General features: G+C 49.8%; 1 protein-coding gene across 2 annotated transcripts in view; it reads left to right on the forward strand.

Annotated features, from left to right (window-relative positions):
- Window positions 1-19,512, forward strand: part of XYLT1 (xylosyltransferase 1) — a 306,010-nt gene that overhangs the window by 210,265 nt on the left and 76,233 nt on the right. For both annotated transcript variants that reach the window (XM_053894433.1, XM_053894434.1), the window contains exons 4-5: window positions 18,099-18,271; window positions 19,266-19,468. In XM_053894433.1, coding sequence (XP_053750408.1) covers window positions 18,099-18,271; window positions 19,266-19,468 — 376 coding nt within the window. The remainder of the gene's footprint in view (window positions 1-18,098; window positions 18,272-19,265; window positions 19,469-19,512) is intronic.

Here is a 19,512-nt window from a genome sequence, read left to right on the forward strand (position 1 = left end):
CCCAGGAACCCCATTATACATATGTGTGTGTGTGTATTTGTGTGTGTGTGTGTGTGTGTGTGTGTATGTAATTTTTTTTTTTTGAGACAGAGAGTTATGAGTAGGGAAAGGACAGAGAGAGAGAGAGACAGAGAATCCCAAGCAGGCTCTACAGTCAGCACAGAGCCCTATGTGGTGGCTCAAACTCTCAAATCATGAGATCATGACCTGAACTGAAATCAAGAATCGGACGCTTCACTGACTGAGCCACTCAGGCGTCCCTGATCCGTGTGTTTCACTAGCTATGTCTTCTTTCAACAGAAATGTATTCAGTGTGTCTCAGGTGCTCCTGGCTTTGTCCCCAGGCATCTGGTTAGGCCTTGGAGAGGCAGAAATAAAATAGGCATAGTTCCTGCCCTCTAGGAGCAAAGCCTAATGCTGTGCTGGGTTGACATTTGCTTCCCTTACTGTTGAAATGAACTGGCGGGGTGCCCGGGTGGCTCAGTCGGTTGAGCGTCCGACTCTTGGTTTCACCCCAGGTCATGATGTTGCAGTTTGTTAGTTCAAGCCCCACACTGGGCTCTGTGTTGGCAACACAGAGCCTGCTTGGGATTCTCTCTCTCCCTCTCTCTGAAAATAAATAAACGTTGAAAGAAAGAAAAGAAAAGGAGAAACCATTAGCTGTGGGTTGGTTGGCCAAGAGGATGACTATGCTTCTGGATCCACCCAGTGCTTGTTTCTCAGAAGGCAAGATGGCAAAGTATTCTGTATTCAGGCTGCCTGTATCCACATCCTGGCCCGTAACTCCCTAGCCGTTTGGCCCCAAGCAGTTGACCCACTCCCTCTGTGCCTCAGTTTCCCCATCTGTAAAATGGGGATGGTGGTGGCGCTTCCCTTGTAAGTTCGCTTCAGGGTCTAAACGAAGCGACCCATGAACAAGCTTGGCCGAGTGACCCGTGCACCAACACGAGCCTGTGTGTTTACCCCTGTCCGCACTGTGTGATGTGACAGCATTAACGTGACAAATGGGCAACAATTTGGGGAATGCCCCATTTTAAAAAGAAGGCACCTGCAGAACATATTTATGGTTTATGGTCAGGAGACAGCGTTAATGGCCCATAATGTGATTACTATGAGGATTTTTATTAGGAAAATTCCAACCAATTCGGCATTAATTAACGTACTGTTACTTGAGAGTGTTACTCTTCCAGTCCTTGGTGAGTTGGAGAAAATAAACCTGTTGTCAAAACCCTTACCCTGAGAAGTAAATAAGAGCTGTTCCCTCTTCCAGTGGCTCCATTTGTAATAAAAATAGATGAGTCTCTGCGTTTTTCCACAGCAGTATTTATTGAGCCCGCGAGTGCCTTTAGCAGAGGAGAGAAGGACAGAGATGAAAATGTCAAGCGACAGGAAGGCTCGCAGGAGAACTTGGGAAATGGTAACCTCAGGGTCAAAAAGGCAGGGAGCACGGATGAAGCAGCATTCTCGACACCCCACACCTCAGACCGCAGCACATGGGTCTTGGCCCCACTCCCCCTCCTGTCTGCATCAGGCAGCCGTGCACCGAGCACCATCCCATCTGCGAACCGCAAAATGGGTCCTGCCTGCAGTGTGCACCCCCACCCCCACCCCGCCGCCCCGCCATCCATAACAAGCCTCTTAGGATGGCTCGTCACTCTCTTGCGCTGCAGTCCCTCAGATGGTGCCCAGGACCCTGTGTGATGATGTCTCTTCATGCCAGTCGCACCACGTGCTTTAGCTGGGCATCGGTGTTGCAGCCACCCTGGCCCTCCTCCGTGTCCTGTCATTTACTGCACTGTCTTTCCTCACGGGCCTTGGCACGTGCTGATCCCTCTACGTGGGGACACTGTCCCCTTCCTGTTTACTTAGTTAACTAACTCCTCACTCTACCTGGAGATCTTAGATCTTAGCCCAACAAATGCATCCCCTGCCCTCCTCGAGTAGTGTACTAAGCAGCTCTGGGCACCTTCAACACAAGAAAGTTATTTTCTCATGCTTCTGGAGGCCAGAAGTCCAAGACTGAGGTGCCAGCTGGTCGGGTTCTGGTGAGAGCCGTGTTCCTGACTTGCAGATGACCAGTTCTTGCCGCATCCTCACATGGTGGACAGAATACAAGCTCTTTGCTGTCTCTTCTCACAAGGGCTCTGATCCCGTATGACCAGGGTTCTGCCCTAATGACCCCACTTAATCACCGCCCCCCCCCTTCAAAGTCCATCTCCAATGCGGTCACCTGAGGGTTAGGGCTTTGACGTACGAATTTGGGTTGGGGACACAATTCAGTTCATATGGCGAGCTGGTGTCTGAGGAAAAGGGAAGGGCAGCCCAGCACGGTGAGGAGCAGAAGCAGGGGTTCAATGACATTCAACTAGGTTGCAGCCTCACGGAAAGGGTCACTGGGCGAGCACGGTTGGAAATAAAATTGGAAAGGAGAAGCAAGAACTTGAATGCAGCCCCTCGCGTGTCATGATTTAAGGTGATAGTAATAGGCCACCGTTCGGTTCTCTTCCTGTGGTGGAAACGGTCTGGGGAATATTCAGGTGTTCATTGCCGGTCTTCTCTTCGGGAGAGTCTTCCGCTCCTGAGCCAAGGTTCTCTGTGGCACAGGCGTCGCTCTGTTACCTGCTCCCGTAACTGCTCCTGGTTACGGTTGCTGAGTATCAAACCACCCCATGTAGAACACTGCACTTTTTTATTCCAGTGGAGACTGCAGATCAGGAATTTGAGGCGAGCACAGAGAAGAAGACAGGTGACTGGAGGGACAAAATTGCCCCAGGTTCAGAACCCCTGCTCCGTAGTGTGCACTTCCCTGAGTGATTCCCAAGATTCCTCCCTACAAGGCAGGAGTCAGTATTTGCCCTCGTTTTTGTTTTTTTTCTTTAATTTTTTTTTTAATTTATTTTTTGAGAGAGAGACATAGAGTGTAAGCGGGAGAGGGTCAGCGAGAGAGGGAGACACAGAATCTGAAGCGGGCTCCAGGCTCTAAGCTATCAGCACAGAGTCTGATGTGGGGCTTGAACCCACAAACTGTGAGATCATGACCTGAGCCAAAGTCAGACGCTTAATCGACTGAGCCACCCAGGCACTCCCGCCCTCGTTTTACTGATGAGGAGCTAGAGCGTTAGGTGATAGAACTTGCCCAACCTCACAGAGTCACAGTGGGTGAAAAGCTAAGGTTTGAACCCAGATCTCATGGATTTCAGAGCCAAACTTCTTTCCACTTGGCCATCCCGCCTTGCCAGAGTGACTGTCCATGTTGGCAAGAAGGAAGTAGGCCATCGTGGCCAAGAATCTCCTGCCTCCCCATGGGGTAAGAGGTTCTCAAGCCACAGTCCTACTGATCCCTTTATGGGACGTTGGGAAATGCTGAGGGGACGGGGCATTGGGTGGGACGATGTTAAATGTCTTTGAGTGCATGAGACAACCCTACCCAACGGAAAAGTTGTCTCTCCTCGAATGCCAGTAGTTTGTGTTGAGAATCCCTACTTAAGAAGGGGAGAATAGGTGACCTATTCATTGGTACTGAAACCATCTGAAAGGTTGCTCAAGTACAGTAGGAAGCTGTTAGTTTCCTCGTACAGTTTAGCTTAGGGGTTGTCTTGGTCCTTTGTGCTTTAAGAAAGTACCACAGAGTAAGTGGCTTATAAAGAACAGAAATTGATTGTTTATACTTCTGGAGGCTGAGAAGTCTAAGATAGAGGGTGCCCGTAGATCCGGTGTATGGTGAGGACCTGCTTCCTACACAGCTGTCTTCCCTTTATGTCCTCGCTTGGCAGACTGGTGAGGGAGCCCCCTGAGATTTCTATTATTTGGGCACAGGCCCCATCGCATGTGTGAGCACTCTGCCCTAATGACTTACCTAATCACCTCCCAAAGGCCCCACCTCCTAATATCATCACCTGGGGCATTAGGTTTTCAACATAGGCATTTGGGAGTTGGGGACACAAATCTTGATACCATAGTAGAGGTTAAAAACCCTCATTTTAGGGGCGCCTGGGTGGCGCATTCGGTTAAGCGTCCAACTTCAGCCAGGTCACGATCTCGCGGTCCGTGAGTTCGAGCCCCACGTCGGGCTCTGGGCTGATGGCTCGGAGCCTGGAGCCTTTTTCCGATTCTGTGTCTCCCTCTCTCTCTGCCCCTCCCCCGTTCATGCTCTGTCTCTCTCTGTCCCAAAAATAAATAAAAAACGTTGAAAAAAAAAAACCCTCATTTTAGGGGCGCCTGGGTGGCTCGGTCGGTTAAGTGTCCGACTTCAGCCCAGGTCATGATCTCACCGTCCATGAGTTAGAGCCCCGCGTTGGGCTTTGTGCTGACAGCTCGGAGCCTGGAGCCTGCTTCAGATCTGTGTCTCCCTCTCTGTCTCTCTGCCCCTCCCCTGTTCTCACTCTGTCTATCTCTCTGTCTCAAAAATAAATAAACATAAAAAAAATTTTTAAGCCCTCGTTTTAGTGGCTAACAGAGATTTGAATGCTGGTTTTGCACCTTATGAGCTAGCCAGGTCAAGCATCCGGTCTGAGTCTCAACTTCCTTATCCGTAAAATAGGACTAAGCAGGGTATCTCCCCACACCGTTCTGCTGTAAGAAGTAAATGAAATAATGTCTGTTGAGAAACACTCAGCCTGGGGCCTGGCACACAGCAGTAGCTGTTATCATAATGGCCCTTTCATCCGGATGCCAGGGAAAAGTAACATCAGCAGGATGGACACGAGCTTGCAGGACCGAGAGCAGCATTTTCACAGATGATGTGTAACAGGCAAAGTGACTGGGACCCAGTGAATTGCGGCGAAATGTACCATACGCCATCAATATCTATCCCACCAGTTTCCATTTATTGAGCAGTACATCATTAGAATATCCCTGGGCTCTCGACAATAAAATCAATAAGACGGTTCAGCCATGGGCTGTGGTTTAATAACTCCAGACTTGAATGGAGGGGAAAAAAAAATCAGTGAGCAGGAACATTTCCTGAGTGCTTGGTCGGGGGTGGAGGGAGGCATTTTCTCAGAGTGGGAGGAAAAATAACAGTGAGCTAGGCTTCGGTCTCTGGCGGAGCAGGAGGCCATGGGGATTTGAGGAGGAGTCTGGAGATGTATCTGGGTGTAAAGCTACACCTTGAGACACGTGGTTTTGTAAAGGTGGTTGAAAAGAAAAGAAGGTATCCAGAAGGTGGTTCTCAACCCTGACTGCACATCGGACCCCCTGGGAGCTTTAAAAAATTGCCACCACTGTCACCCACCAAAGTTATTAAATTAGAATTTCTTGGGGCGGAGCCAAAGCATGGATTTAGTTTGTTTTGGTTTGTTTATTAAGATGCTACGGTGATTCTAATGTGCACCCAGGGTTAAAAATCACTAGCCTACTGTGCCTACTTGGGATTTTGTCTCTACCTCTCTCTGTCTCTCCCCCACTCACTCGCTCATGCAATCTCTCTCTCAAAATAGACTCAAAAAAAAAAAAAACAAGAATCACTAGACTAGGCTAGTGATTTTTCAAATGTTAGCTTGCACCAGAATCACCTGGAAGGCTTGTCAAATAAAATGCAGAGGTGCTGGGCCCCATGCCCAGAGTTTCAGAGTCAGAAGCTCTGGGTGGACTGAAATTTGCATTTCCAGTAGGTTCTCAGGTATTGCTGATGCTGATGATCAAAGACCACATTTTTAAGACCTTCTGTTCTACAGCAGTGCTTTTCTATGGAGAGCGATGTTGTCCATTTTCCCAGGGGACATTTGTCAATGAATGGAGACGTTTGGGGAAGGTTCTACTGGCATCGAGTGGGTACAGACCAAAGATGTGACAAAGATGTGCATCCTACAGTGCACAGGAAGACCCTCACCTCCCACAACCGAGGATCTGGCCCCAAGTGTCAGTTGTGCCAAGGTTGAGAAACCCCTTTGGGTCCTGTGGAATCCTGAGCAAAGCTGAGAATGCTGAGGTTCTTCCCAGGCAAAGTCTGCACGTGGAACATGGTATTTGAAGTCAGATCCACTTGTACCCTAATCTCTTTTCCACCTCCTGGCTCTGTGACCTTGAGCAAGCTCCTTCTCCTCTCTGATCCCAGGACAATTATCCACGAATGGGGATAATTTCCATGCGCTGCATTTCTATGAGAGGTAGAAGCCTGTAAAAGAACCTCATGAATGTTAAGTGCCCCACAAATTGGAGTGAAAATCGAAAGGATGGTGTTTGTCAGCACAGCCATGGCTCCGACTCCCTAGCGGGAAGATGGTCCCTCAGAGCCTCCCCTAGAAAAGTCCTGAACAAAACCTGGTTCCCTGAAGCCGGCTGAGAAGGCCAGGAGTGTAGGAAGGACCTGCGAGTCCTTCTGTGAAGTATGGATGGGGCTGCTCGGGCATCAGCCTGTAGCTGGTCTTCACCTCCCCTCATTTGTTTAACAAACTCAGCACGTCCCAGGTGGGGAAGCAGGCCTGTGGAGCCTAATTAATATTCCTGAAGCTTCCTTCACCCCTCAGCCCTCTTCACCATTTTCCCATATCCACATTCCACCTGCCCTATTATTCTCATAATGTTTTCATGGCCAGAGACTCACACTCATTTTTACTTAAGTCAGTTTTTTTTTCAGAGTAATTTTGCATTACTGCTGTAAGTGGAAATCTTGCTATCGCTTGCCATAAAGAGGCAGGAACCACGCAAGGGCATTCAGTGGCATTCAGCGCTGGCCGGTATTCCCTTCGCTTGCCAAAGATGCCGGTCCGTGTGATCCAGCGATTCTGCTTCTGGGGGTAGACCCAAAAGAACTGAAGGCAGGTCTCAGAGGCCTCTCAACACCCATTTCCACAGCAGCGTTACTCTCAAGCACCAAAAGGTGGAGGCACACCAGCTATTCACCTGCCCGTGAGTGGATAAACCGGAATGTGGTCTGTCCTTAACAATGGAAGATGACTCAACTTGAGAAGTAAAGGAAATCCTGCCATCCGCTACAGCATGTACGACCTCTCGGCACATTAGGCTAGAAACCAGACACAAAAGAGCACCTATTCTACGATTCCACTTCGGCGAAATCTCCTGGAGCGGTCACATTCATGGAGACAGAGAGCATGGTGGTCGCCTGGGGCTTGGGGGGAAGAGAGCATAGGAGCTGTGGTTTAATGAGGATTCCAGATGTGCAAGATGGAAAGCCCTGGTGCCAGATGATGGTGACAGTTGCAGGACAGAATGGATGGGCTTAACACTCCTGAATGGTATGCTTAAGCATGGTTAAGATGGTAAACGTTACGCACATTTGGGCACAGTTTGACCCAAAAGGAAGTTCAGGATGCTTGGAGGGCCTTTAGCGGACTCGAAAGAAGGGAGAGGGGCAGGGTCAAGGATGGCTTTGCCGAGAAAGGTTCATTGCTCCTGAGCCCTGAAGGGTGCTGGCCTGGCCATCTTTACCCTTGGAGTGGCGTTCTCCCAGCTCCCCCCTCCTGACTCCATGGTCCCCTTGTGAGACCCTCTCCCCTCCTTCTCCCTAAGTCCAGCTGGTGGTAATTTGATGGCACTGAATTAGCTCCCATGCTGGAGGACAGCTGGGCATTTTCCTGGTTGCTCAGCAAGGGTCCCCAAGCTGCCAAAAGCCTCAAGGAAAAGTGGAGACCCAGCGCTCGGCCAGTTCACCCGATGAGTGGAGACAGTCAGGCCTGCATCCTCCACTTCGGCCTCCTGGCCCCCAAACCTGGGCGAAGCTGCCAGGCTTAATCCACCGGACAGAAATCATTCATTCACTGAGACCTCCACGCTGGGCTTCCACTCTGTGCTGGGCCAAGGCAGAAGGGTGGTGATGGCGTCCTAGGAAAGGTGAAACCTGGCCGTGGCCTGTGGGGAACTGAAAGCTATCAAAAACCGAACTGACATGGTGTCTCTATGCAGGGTTCTGTCATGCGACCATGACAGAGAAGGGAATCCTGCGGTGGGGGATGGCATGGGTGGACCTCGAGGGCATCATGCCAAGTGGGATAAGCTGGACAGAGAAAGATAGATACTGCCTGGTATCACTTACGTGTGGAAACTAGGAAGGAAGGGAGGGACAGAGGGAAAAGAAAGGAAAGGAAAAAGCCAAGCTCCTAGAAATAGTAGAAAAGTGGCTGCAGGGTCTGAGGGATGGGGGAAATAGGGAAAGGTGGGTGCAAGGGTGAAAACTCTGAGTTTTAAGATGAATGAGCTCTGCGGGGCTGATGTAAAACATAGTGGCTGTAGTTGATAACGCCGTATTGTGTAATTGAAATTTGCTGAGAGTAGACCTTAAATGTTCACACACACACACACACACACACACACGCACACAGAAGATAATAAATATGTGAGGTGATGGATGTGTTAATTAACTAGATGGATGGGGGACCCATTTACAGTGTATATCAAAGAACTACAATGTACACTTTATGTATTTCAAAATTTTATGTCACTTATACCTCCATAAAGCTGAAGAGAGACAAGAGGAGGGAGGGCAAGAGAGAAAAAGGAAGGGAAGGGGAGGGAAGGAGAAAGGAAAGGAAAGAAAGAAGAAAGGAAGGAACGGGACAGGAGGTCAGCTCAGGGAAGCCAACCCCACTTTCAGAGAAGGAAGCTTTCTATGCACTGGTGCTAATTCCGTAAGGGTAGGATCCCAGACTATGGAAATTTCATCTCCCTCATCTGGCAGACTGACACACAGGTTTTGGAGCCCGGCAGGCCTGAGTGTTTGTCTTTGTCCTGGCACTCGACAGAGAAGGTGACTTGTCATCAGTTAGTGCCCCCTTGGCCTCAGAATCCTTCATGGTAAGATGGGGTTATCAAAAATTTAAAAAAATTTTTTTGTAATGTTTATTTTTGAGAGACAGACCAAGCACAAACAGGCAGGCGAGGGGCAGAAAGGGAGAGGGAGACACAGAATCCGAAGCAGGCTCCAGGCTCTGAGTTGTCAGCGAGCCCGACGCGGGCCTCGAACCCACAAACCATAGATCATGACCTGAGTCGAAGTCAGATGCTTAACTCACTGAGCCACCCAGGCGCCCCTTGGTACCTGCTTCCTTAGACCTTGGGAGAATGACACCATGCACGGATAGTGCTTAGGACATAGTAAGTGCTCAGTCTACCTAGACATATCATTACTGTTTTGTAAGGGTTAGAGGGGTCAAGGAAGGGAAGTGACTCGCCCAGGGTCCCACGGCTGGATCACAGCAGAAGCAGGATTGGGACCCAGACTTGGGGCCTTTGGTGCACTTGCCCTCACACCCCGGCCAGCTTTCTAGGCACACTGAGAGCAGGACTTCTTTCTGGGCACTGGGCATCTCCCAAGTACTGGTCACCAGAATTCCGCATTGAAGTCTCCCAGTGGGGAAAGGCACCCCCACCCAGGTCTGACAAAGAATCTACCACCGTCAGGGGCTGTCCCCCGAGTGATGTGAATCCTGCCCCTGTGCGGTGAGCCTGCCGCCAGTTGGAAGCCGTGTCCCATCCGTAGTCACGAATCACCACACAACTCCGTGGGGTCGGGGACAGATTGCTCATCCGTCTTTATTTTTCGTGTACATGCTTTATCCTGTTGTGGTAAGAACACTTAACATGAGATCTATCCTGTCAACACATCTTCAAGTGCCCAGCACTGGTCACTCAAGGTACAGCGTTGTGCAGCTGGACCCTAGAGCCTGTTCATCTCGCTGGCCTGAAACTTTGTGCTCATTGCTAGTAATCACCCCCGCCCCAGCCTCTGGCAGCCACCAGCCCACTCTCTGATTCTCTGCAGTTGACCACTCTCACCACCTCACACGCGGGCAATCATGCCATATTTGCCTTTCCACGACGGGCTTCTTTCCCCGAGCATCACGCCCTCAACGTTCACCCCGATGGGAATGAACAACAGTACGGATGCTCCTCAAAAAATAAAAAAATAGAGCTATGAGGAACCATCCCGTTTTACAGAGGAAGAACCGAGGATCAGAAAGGAACTCTGTCTTCCCAGAGTCTCTACCGGGAAACGACAGAGCTGGCCACCGGTGCTGAAGTGCAGCCCACAGCCTCCCAGGCAGCAGGAAGCTGGTCATGATCCAGCTCGGAACCTCCTGACCCGAGTGCCACGTGCGCACAACCTTGTGTCCCGGTGTCTCCCTTCCCAACCCAACCAACCCTCTTATTTGGAACCGAGTCAGAAAGCTGCTTCTCTTGCCGCAGGCCCGAGAGGCCCTCTCAGAGTATAAATAGCATTGAGGGCTTTGTTGGTGAAGCAACTATTCCAATCAAGTGGCTTTTTTGGGTTTGGTTTTTGTTTGGTTGGTTTGGGTTTGGGATTTTTTTATTTTAGCAGTGTCCTGGAAGTTGTATTTATTTTTACTATTTTTTAATGGAGATAGAGTGAACATATAGCATTCGTTCCAGGTGGACACTGTCATTACCTGGTAGTGGGATTCACCGCAAAAGGATCGCGGCCGTAAGTCGTTCCCGTTGGCCGCATTTATTCATCGCGGTGTGAGGCGCACACTGCAGAGGACTCCGGCTGTGGACATTGGCTTGGAAGCTGCCTGTGCACAGCTCTCGGAGCCTGAGAGGCTTCGGGGTTGAGCCTGCAACTGGGCCCATTAAACCAAGCTGGATGCTGATCCTTGTGGATGAACACCCTAGTAGAGATGATGACGGGAACACTGACGACGCGGACGCTCTTGTCTATTGAGCATTTACCGCACGACAGGCACAGTGCCGGGTACCGGACGTGAACATTCACGGGATGCAGGTGCTGTGATTATCACATGCCCATTTTACAGATGGGAAAGCTGGGGCTTGGAGAGCTTGTGTAACTTGTTCAAGGTCTGCCTGACCAGAGGCAATGCTCTTCGGCCCCGCACCTTGTTTCTTCCTCCCAGGCAGTATTCCTGCAAGGTTGTTACCAGCATCACGATATTTGCCCAACACATCGACCCTTGCGAAAGCCGCTTCATCTTCCCCACCTCCCTGGAGCCTAAGCATCACATAGTCCTCGTCTGACCCATGACCGTGATGAGAAACGCGGAGTTTGGGCAACAGGTCGAGTGCAGCACAGATAGAAACTGGCAGGACTCTCCGTGATTCCCTTTGCTTGGCCTTCACACCTGCATCGCAAAAATAGGTTTGATATTCTTTCCCGAAAACGTGGCTTGTTAACTTTGGTCTGAAGTCAGCTTCTCCCGCTGTCCCTAATCACTCTGATTCTTCCACTTACTTCCTGTCTTGTGCCACAGGAACCTGATTACATTGTGAAATGCATCGGGGGTTTTTTTTGTTGATTTTTTTTTTTTTTTTTTTTTTTTAGGAGCTGGGCAGTATTTGGGTCTTAGTCTGTGGAGACACACACGGCTCCGGCCACATGTCGTTATCTGTCCTGCAGCTGAAAGCCAGCTGACATGCTTCTTCGGGAAGCAGCCTTCCCTCTTTTTGTAATGGCGACAGTTTGATGGAGCGTAGTGGCAACGATAGGGCTCTGGCATCACACACTTGCTTCATCCCCAGCACAGCCACGTCCCAAGTGGGACTTGTCTGAGCTCCAGCTTCCTCAGTCATATAATGGAAGGACAGTGACTCTCCTCATAGGGGTTTGGGTAGAAGTAAGAAAAAAAAAATCATGGATAGAAATTGCTTAACACGTAGCAGCACTCAATAAACAGTTTGGTATTAGAATTATCGATTAGGCCTCACCTTTGTTATGTTTCATGATAAATGTAATCCATTTTACCAAATGCAGATAATGCAGAAAAGTATAAATAAGAGAGGAAAACTGTCACGTCACCATATGAACCTCTGTTAATATTTGGGATCATGTCTTATAAAACGTTAGGGGTTATAGACTAGAACTTCTCTTTTGCTTGATATATTATAGACAACAGTCTGTATCAGTATGTATTAATAACACCTCTTAGGTGATTCCTGTTTTGGACCATTATAAACACTATTGAGGTCAAGGCCCCAGGACCTTTGCACTTGCTACACTGGCTGCCAGCAATCCTCCTCATCCCTGATAATAACATGGCTCACTCCCTCATCTTAATCAGAGTTTGTTCGCATATCCCCACATCAGCCTTCCCCGGCCACCATGGCTAAATAAACCCCTTCCCTTAACACGCCTTTGTTCTCTTTTTCATAACCTTTATCACTATCTGCAACTGTATTTTCTATTTGCTTTTTTTTTTTTTTTTATTGGCTTTCCATCCTGCTAGACTAAGCAGCATTCAGGGAAGTACTCTCTTGTGTCCACTAACATGACAAGAACTATGCCTGGCACATTCAAGACACCAGGTGAATGAATAAATGAACAAAAGAGCCTTCTGTATGTAGAGACTTACACGCTTGCCTTCTCCTAACCTTAATTAAGATAGATTCCTGGGGGCGGAGTTACTGGGTCAAGGGCTATGTTTAAAATTATAATTCTTGTGGCCACATCAGTGCTGGCCAAGCCGTGGCAGCTAACCGCCCCCCGCCCCCCAACCTCCCGCCAGCAGCATGGGAGAGAAGGTTTCTCCACTTCCGGCTCGTGCTGGGAATCTCACCACAGTCTGTTGAAGACGTACTGCATAGAAGACTTTTCAGGACCGCAGCCCCCGCAGTGGTGGCCGGGGTGTGGAGGGGGCCACCGCAGGGCCCGTCTCCGCCCTGTCTGCGGTGTGGCTTCTTGTCCTCCCCAGCTCACCCACCTGCCAGCCCCCACCGTGTCAGAGCTGATTGCCGGAAAGGTCATTACAGGAGCCAGGGGCGTGCGACAACAATGGGAAGCTGGTGGCTGGCAGCTGGCAAAGGGCATCGTGTGAACCTCAGCCCTTGGGAGCTGCACCCCCACCCGGCCGCCATGTGGGCACAAAAGTCACTCGTTCCCTCTCTGGTTATTCAGTGAAACGCATCGAGGTCCTACTATGTGCCGGAATGGGGGGCCGTTATGGGTGTGTTTCTGGAGCCAGCCATCCTGCCGCTTTGGGTGGGGCTCTGGGCCTCGGCTCCTGCCTCCGTCACCGGGCCCCTGAGAGAGGCAGAGCTGCCAGGTGAGGGGGCAGCAGGCGAGCCCTGGGGCCTTCTTGCACTCTGACGTCCTGGGGGTTCGTTTGCCTTTGCTCTGAGGGATGCTCAATAGGTGCAGAAGCTCGGTGGACCCGGCTTCTCCATCGTGGCTCCCTCTTTCCTTGTCTCTTCCTGTCTCTCTGTATCTGATTACATGGTTTGTCTCCGTTTATACCTGTGTAGGTCTCTGGCTTTCTCGGCGCTTCCGTGTGTGTTTCTCCCTCCATATGTGGGAGGAAGGGGGCGGTCTTCCTGCCTGCAGCTCTCCCTCCATTTTTCTCTCAAGGGGATTGTGGCCTCTCTGTGTCCCTGCTCCCTCTCTGCATCTGTCTCTCTGTCTTTGTCTATTTCTGTCTGTTTGTCTCTCTGCCCCTCAGCCCTGTCTTCATCCTCCCCTGTGTGTGTGTGTGTCTCCTTTCTTCAGGTATATCAGTTCTTTCCTGCCCACCCCTATCCTCAAAATAGCCAGACTCCAGAGGAACCTGGGGTTTTTTGTTCCCTCTTCTCTTGGTTGCTCCCCACACCAGCTGTCTGACCCGGGGATGGCTTTCAGTCCAGGGGCTCTGTTGCTGGAGTGATAGTGCCTGATTTCCCTGGGGCTCGGTTCCTTTTCTTCAGAAGGGAAGCATTCGCATCTGTGTCTGTCCGTGAATCTGTTCTTCTTTCTAAAACCCTAAAGAAAGTTACGAAAGGTTTTCTTGAACATCAGTGCACAAATCTCTTTAAAGACCAGCACATGGGGGACTCCTGGGTGGCTCAGTCAGTTAAGCATCCACCTTTGGCTCGGGTCATGATCTTTCAGTTTGTGGGTTTAAGCCCCACATCAGGCTCTGTGCTGACAGCTCACAGCCTGGAGCCTGCTTTGGATTCTGTCTCCCTCTCTCTCTGACCCCCCTCCCTCCCTCCCTCCCTCTTTCTCTCTCTCAAAAATAAACACTAAAAACATTTTTTTTTAAAAAAGAAAAATCTGCACAGGGTCTGACGCCAACCCTCTCTGTCTCTCTACCCTCTGATGCCCTGGAGGCAGGTAGAGGTAGCAGACTAGATTTGGGCTTGTGTGTGACCCTGGGGAGACATGCTGTTTTCTCTGAGCCTCACAGGCTGACTCTGCATTCCCCCAGAGCCAAGTAACTCTCCCGCAAACCCGGTCCAGCACAGGCTGATGGGTAGCAGGCCCTCAAGTGACATCAGCTCCTCTGGACCGGAGCAGCGGCTCGTGTCCAGAATGCATTCCTTCCTTCCATTCATTCATTCACCCCTTCAGCAGCATGGCAAGAGATATCCACGGCCAGAGACCACCGGCTGATCCTAGAGGCCCAGGAAGCTGCAGGTGTGGGGAGCTCCAGATCAGTGTTACCCAGACACCTTGGTGTAGGGATGAGCAGTGTTACCTGAGGACCAGCAGGAGCCCCTGCAGAGTGAACTTCCTAGAAAATACGGTGTCGTGGGCCACCTTTAGGCCTTTGAAAAACCACCCGATGAAGTCCAGGTGGTAAAAAGGGGCACAGGTAGCCGTTGTCTCTAAACGTTCCTCCCTTTGTTAAATAGTCTCCAAGGAAGGGAAGGCGAGGTCGCAGCCAGCATGGTGAAGATCAGTATGTTGCCTTTAGGCTGCAGTCATGGGAAGGAGAATATAAGCTTTTCTTACACGTTATCATCTTTTTACTTTGGATTCTCACATTCCTTAGTCCATTCATAATCCATTTGTGAAAACAGGCTCACATCCTACGTGTCTCAGCACTTCAGGCGTTGTCCAGGGCTGGCATGTGGGGGGTTTTAAGGATGCTGGGTGGGTGGGTGGGTGGATGGATGGATAGTTGTGTGAGTGTTTAAAGGGACACGATTCCTCCAGGCATGTCCCTCTCATATAATCACCGGGAAAGCCCAGAGTATTTGTGATTGGTTTGGAGGGAAGATTAGAGGGTGGTTAGGATAACCCTTTCTGGTTGCTGCTCAGTCTGTCTGCAACAAGAGCCAAGATGGTAATTATCCCCAGGATCGCAGCTACTGACTAAATAGCCAAGGAGCCAAAGACGCTGGGATCCACAACGAGTACTTAAAAAGATGGGCTCAGAAGCTTTGAGCTGAACTTCCTAAGGTGCCCCCTAGCTCTGCAGGCAGACCGCTCACCCCTTCCCCACTCCGAGGGCAAGCTGAAGACACTCCTATCCTAAAACAAGTGACCGTTGTCTTCTGTTTGCCCCAGCTGGCTGAGCTCCTCAAAGATAAGGATTTTTTCCCCTGAATTTTATTTTACTGGTACCTAGAACAGTACTTGGCAAAGAGGTACAGGCTAAATTAATATGGCATGAATCACCAAGTTGATAGTTGGAAGAGTGCGGGCATGGGTGATTTGCTTTGAGGATGCTGGGTAAGTGGATGGAAGGATGGTTTTAAAGGTGATGAGTGGATGGATGGGTGCATGGATGAATGGATGCTTGGTTTTCTGGATGATAAGATGTTGAGTGCTGTGCTGGATGGGTTGTCGAATGGTTTGCTGGATGGGTGGTTGGATTTCGATGGATGGATGGATGAAAAGGTAGGATCTTATTGGCCATCGAGAGTCAGCCTCCCACGTAACATAGGAATCCTTCCTGCAGTGCCTATGATAGGCCTTGAATGCATGTCTACCTAGCTAAAATGACTAATTTACAGGCTATTTCATTAAAAAGCAGAATTGAGTAGGGGTTGTTTTGTTTTTTATTTTCTCTTTTAGAGAGAGTGTACATGAACAGGGAAAAGGAGCAGAGGGAGAGAGAGAATCTTAAGCAGCCTCCATGGTCAGCACAGAGCCTGACACGGGGCTTGATCCCACGACCCTGGGATCGTGACCTGAGCCAAAATGAAAAGCTTGACTCTTACCCGACTGAGCCACCCAGGAGCCCCTCTGGTGCTTCCTGTCCTCTCCTCAACTCAAGCAGAATTGTTATAAACTTTTCCAAAGTCTAGGTGTTGTACCGTAGTATATATTAGTGTTTAAGGACGTAGGCTCTGGAAATGGATCCAGGTTTGAATCTCAGCTGAATAATTAAAGCATTGTGACCTTGAATAAACAAATCCCTTAGCCTCTCTAAGCTACGGTTTCCTCACTTGCAAAATGGGAATAATAGCACTATCATGCAGGGTTGTTAAGAGGATTGAGTGAAATAATGAAGGGCAAGGGCTGGTCGGCGCTCAGTGAAACGTATTGTTATTATTATGGACCAAACCAAAATGTACCCTCCTATCGCTTTTTTTTTTTTCCAGCGAGAACCAGATGTGTGCCAGATCCTGTTATAGCATTGAGTGTTCATTGATAAACAACACTGAAATAGCCTCTCATCTCTTGGAGTTTATGTCCTAGTGGAGTGTTCAAACAATTAATAAGTAAACAGATAAACAGTTTCAGATGGTATTAAATGCTATGCAGAAATTGAGATACGGTGAGGTGAAAGAGAGTGATGTGGCTGGTGGCGGCAGGTGTTCTTCTGTTGAGCTGTGAACTAATGACAAGCTACAGCCATGCAAAGATCTAGGGAGAGGGTGTTCCAGGTAACAGGAATAGCCAGTGAGAAGGTCCTGAGGCAGAAATGAAATGGCTCAAGGAAAAGAAAGTAGGCCAGGTAGCAAGGTAGACGGTAAGGCACGCAGGGCGCAGAGGGCCTCAGGAGGTAGGTCACGTAGGCCGTAAAGGCTGGGCCACGTGATCTGGACATCATCCATGTTAATTTCATCCTGTCTTCTGGAACAGCATAGAAGGAGCCGTGTTCATTTGGCAGTCGCTCAGCTTTCCAGTGACAGCGGCAGGCTCCCAGTCTCCAGAGCTCCAGACTAACCGCTCCTGGTTCTGTTTTCCAAGCTGACATCCTGGGACACCTGCAACGTTCTGGGTCTCATAAACCTAGAAGCCAGAAGAAATCAAGTTTGAGCCAAAGGCAGTCAGGCAGAAGATCTCTAGTCAAAATTGTAATGAACTAACCCAGCAGGCTGTGTTCCTCCTTGAAGCCCTGCCCTTGGAGTGTTTGCAAGGGAAAGGAGGAGAAAAGGAATCTTTAAGGCTATTCTAGGGTAAAAGACATATGGAACCATGTAGATGCAGGTGGTTCTGGTCTAGCATCTGGGCTTTCTAAGAAAACCAAGAGATGATGGTGGCTGACCTCCAGCAGGACTGATAGAGCTAACTCAGGCGGGGTCATTAGGATCCCATGACTCAGCAGTGCCTCCTCTGTGTTGGCTTTTCTCTCAGAAAAAAATCTTTGTCCAGGTGGGGATAAATGGGCTCTTAGAGTCTTGCAGTTTTATGTATTGCAGAAGGGGAGCCTCTCTAATCTACTTGTTGCAACAAAAGTCTGAAATTCTGTCTTCTTGGCTAATTAGCTTCTTTGGGTCACACGTCCGTCTCTGAACCGTACACACTGTTCATTGCCAGAGAGATACAGTGTTCTGATTGGCCAGGCCTTAAGCTCTGTGACCTTCCCTGTCACCGATAATGGAGACCCTCCCCATCCATGTAGACTGAGGATGGAGGAGGGGGACGATGCCCCCCAACGTCCTGTATGAGAAAGTTTTCATTTTGGGAGATGACTTAGTTCTAGAGACCTTCTGTGTGACATTGTGCTTAAAATCAACAATACTCTGCTGTGATCTTAAAAGTGTAAGAGGCCAGATACCATATTTTCTCTTCTTACCACAATTTTTACAAAAAAGGGTGCTGTTAGGAGGAGAAGGAAGAGTGGGTGCTTGACAGGCAAAGCCAGCTCATGTATCTTGTGTTTTCCAGCTCAGAAATACCTCCTCCTTCCCCTGCAGTTCAGAGACACAACTCTTACACCTCTCATTTCCTCCCTCCTTGTTCTATAGTTTAATACATGTGCTTAGGTCTCCATCAGCTTTTTTAAAGCTTCTTGGGGTTTGGAACCCTGCCTTTATGGACCTCACGGTCCCCCACATTTGTACCAGGACGTTGTAAGTGTCCACGACAAGCTTAGTTAAGCTGGATTAGGTGTCAGGGCCCGATGTGATGACCGTGCCTTTCAAATAGTCCCCAACTGAAGCATTAGAGAAACTCCCTGTCTCTCACCAAAGAACCTCTGGGCCTCACCCACCTCTGTGGTCTCTTGGGTTGTCCCCAGGCAAAGCCAACAAGAACGTTCAGTGGGATGAGGATTCGGTGGAGTACATGCTGGCCAACCCAGTCAGAATCGCCTTCGTCCTGGTGGTCCACGGCCGTGCCTCTCGGCAGCTGCAGCGCATGTTCAAGGCCATATACCACAAAGACCATTTCTACTACATCCACGTGGACAAGGTGAGGAACTCCTCCCCCGCTTGCCACCCCTTGCTGCCTTTCTTGGCCCGTCTGTCTGCCCCTCTCCAAGCTGCCCTGCCTCTCAGGCAAGTCTGATAGTCTAATCAGCTGCCTCTCCTTGTAGCATTTGGTCTGGGGGAGAGAGAAAGAGAGAGAGAGGCACAGTGTGTGTGTGTGTGTGTGTGTGTGTGTGTATGTGTGTGTGTGTGTGTGTGTGTGTTTCAAAGTCCCCAGTTGTGACTTTAGACTTTATCTGTAAACGTTGTTTTTCTTACCTCTTTTTCCTCACTGCCCCACTGCCCAATACAGTGCCTGCCGCTTTGTGAGCGGGGCTATCCCAGGGGTGGGCACACGTGTCCCAGAAAGGGCCAGATGGTAAATATGGGCTCTACACTCTCTGCTGCAGCAACTCCGCTCTGCAATGTGGCATGAAAGCAGCCATGAGAAATGTATAAATGAGCATGTGCGGCTGTGTCCCAATAAAACTTTATTTATAAAAACCCCGCAGCCGACTTACGCCTGAGGTAGAGGTTTCTGTCGGTCTGCTGACCTGACACGATCATGTCAGTAGTCGACGAGGAAAAACGGGACGCTTGATCACAGCAGGACTTTGGGAAGGTCATGGAGAAGTTCCATCCCTCAACATACACACCAGGTTTAGACACGATCGTACTTCTTAGCTTATTATCCTCAGACCACATGCCTCAGTCTTGTATTAAAAGGCAGCATCCCAGGCACCAGCCCACATAGAGTGAACCATCAGCTCAGAAGTGGGGCCAGGGAATCTGCATTTCAAGTACCTAAAACAAGTTTTTAAAAATAATAAAGTTTCACACAGCCACATAGAAAGACCCTGCAGGCCTGAACGAGTTACTTGGCAAAGTCCAGTATGTTCAGAAGCCCTGTCAACTAGAAGGGAAGGGACAGAAGCCGAGGGGCATGTCTGCGTGTTTTCTGGGCTGCTGAATTGTCCCCTTTTCTCTCCTGGGAAAAGCGCTCTAATTACCTACATCGGCAAGTGCTCCAGTTTGCCAGACAGTATGACAACGTTCGCGTCACCCCCTGGCGGATGGCCACCATCTGGGGAGGAGCCAGCCTCCTGTCCACATACCTGCAGGGCATGCGTGACCTCCTGGAGATGACCGACTGGCCCTGGGACTTCTTCATCAACCTCAGCGCGGCCGACTACCCCATCAGGTAAGGCGGCCTGTGGCCCCAGGCCGGCCTGCGCTAAGGTCTTG

This window comes from Panthera pardus, unplaced genomic scaffold (genome assembly GCF_024362965.1).
Source record: "Panthera pardus isolate Hobbes unplaced genomic scaffold, ASM2436296v1 HiC_scaffold_5, whole genome shotgun sequence".
NCBI lineage: Eukaryota > Metazoa > Chordata > Mammalia > Carnivora > Felidae > Panthera > Panthera pardus.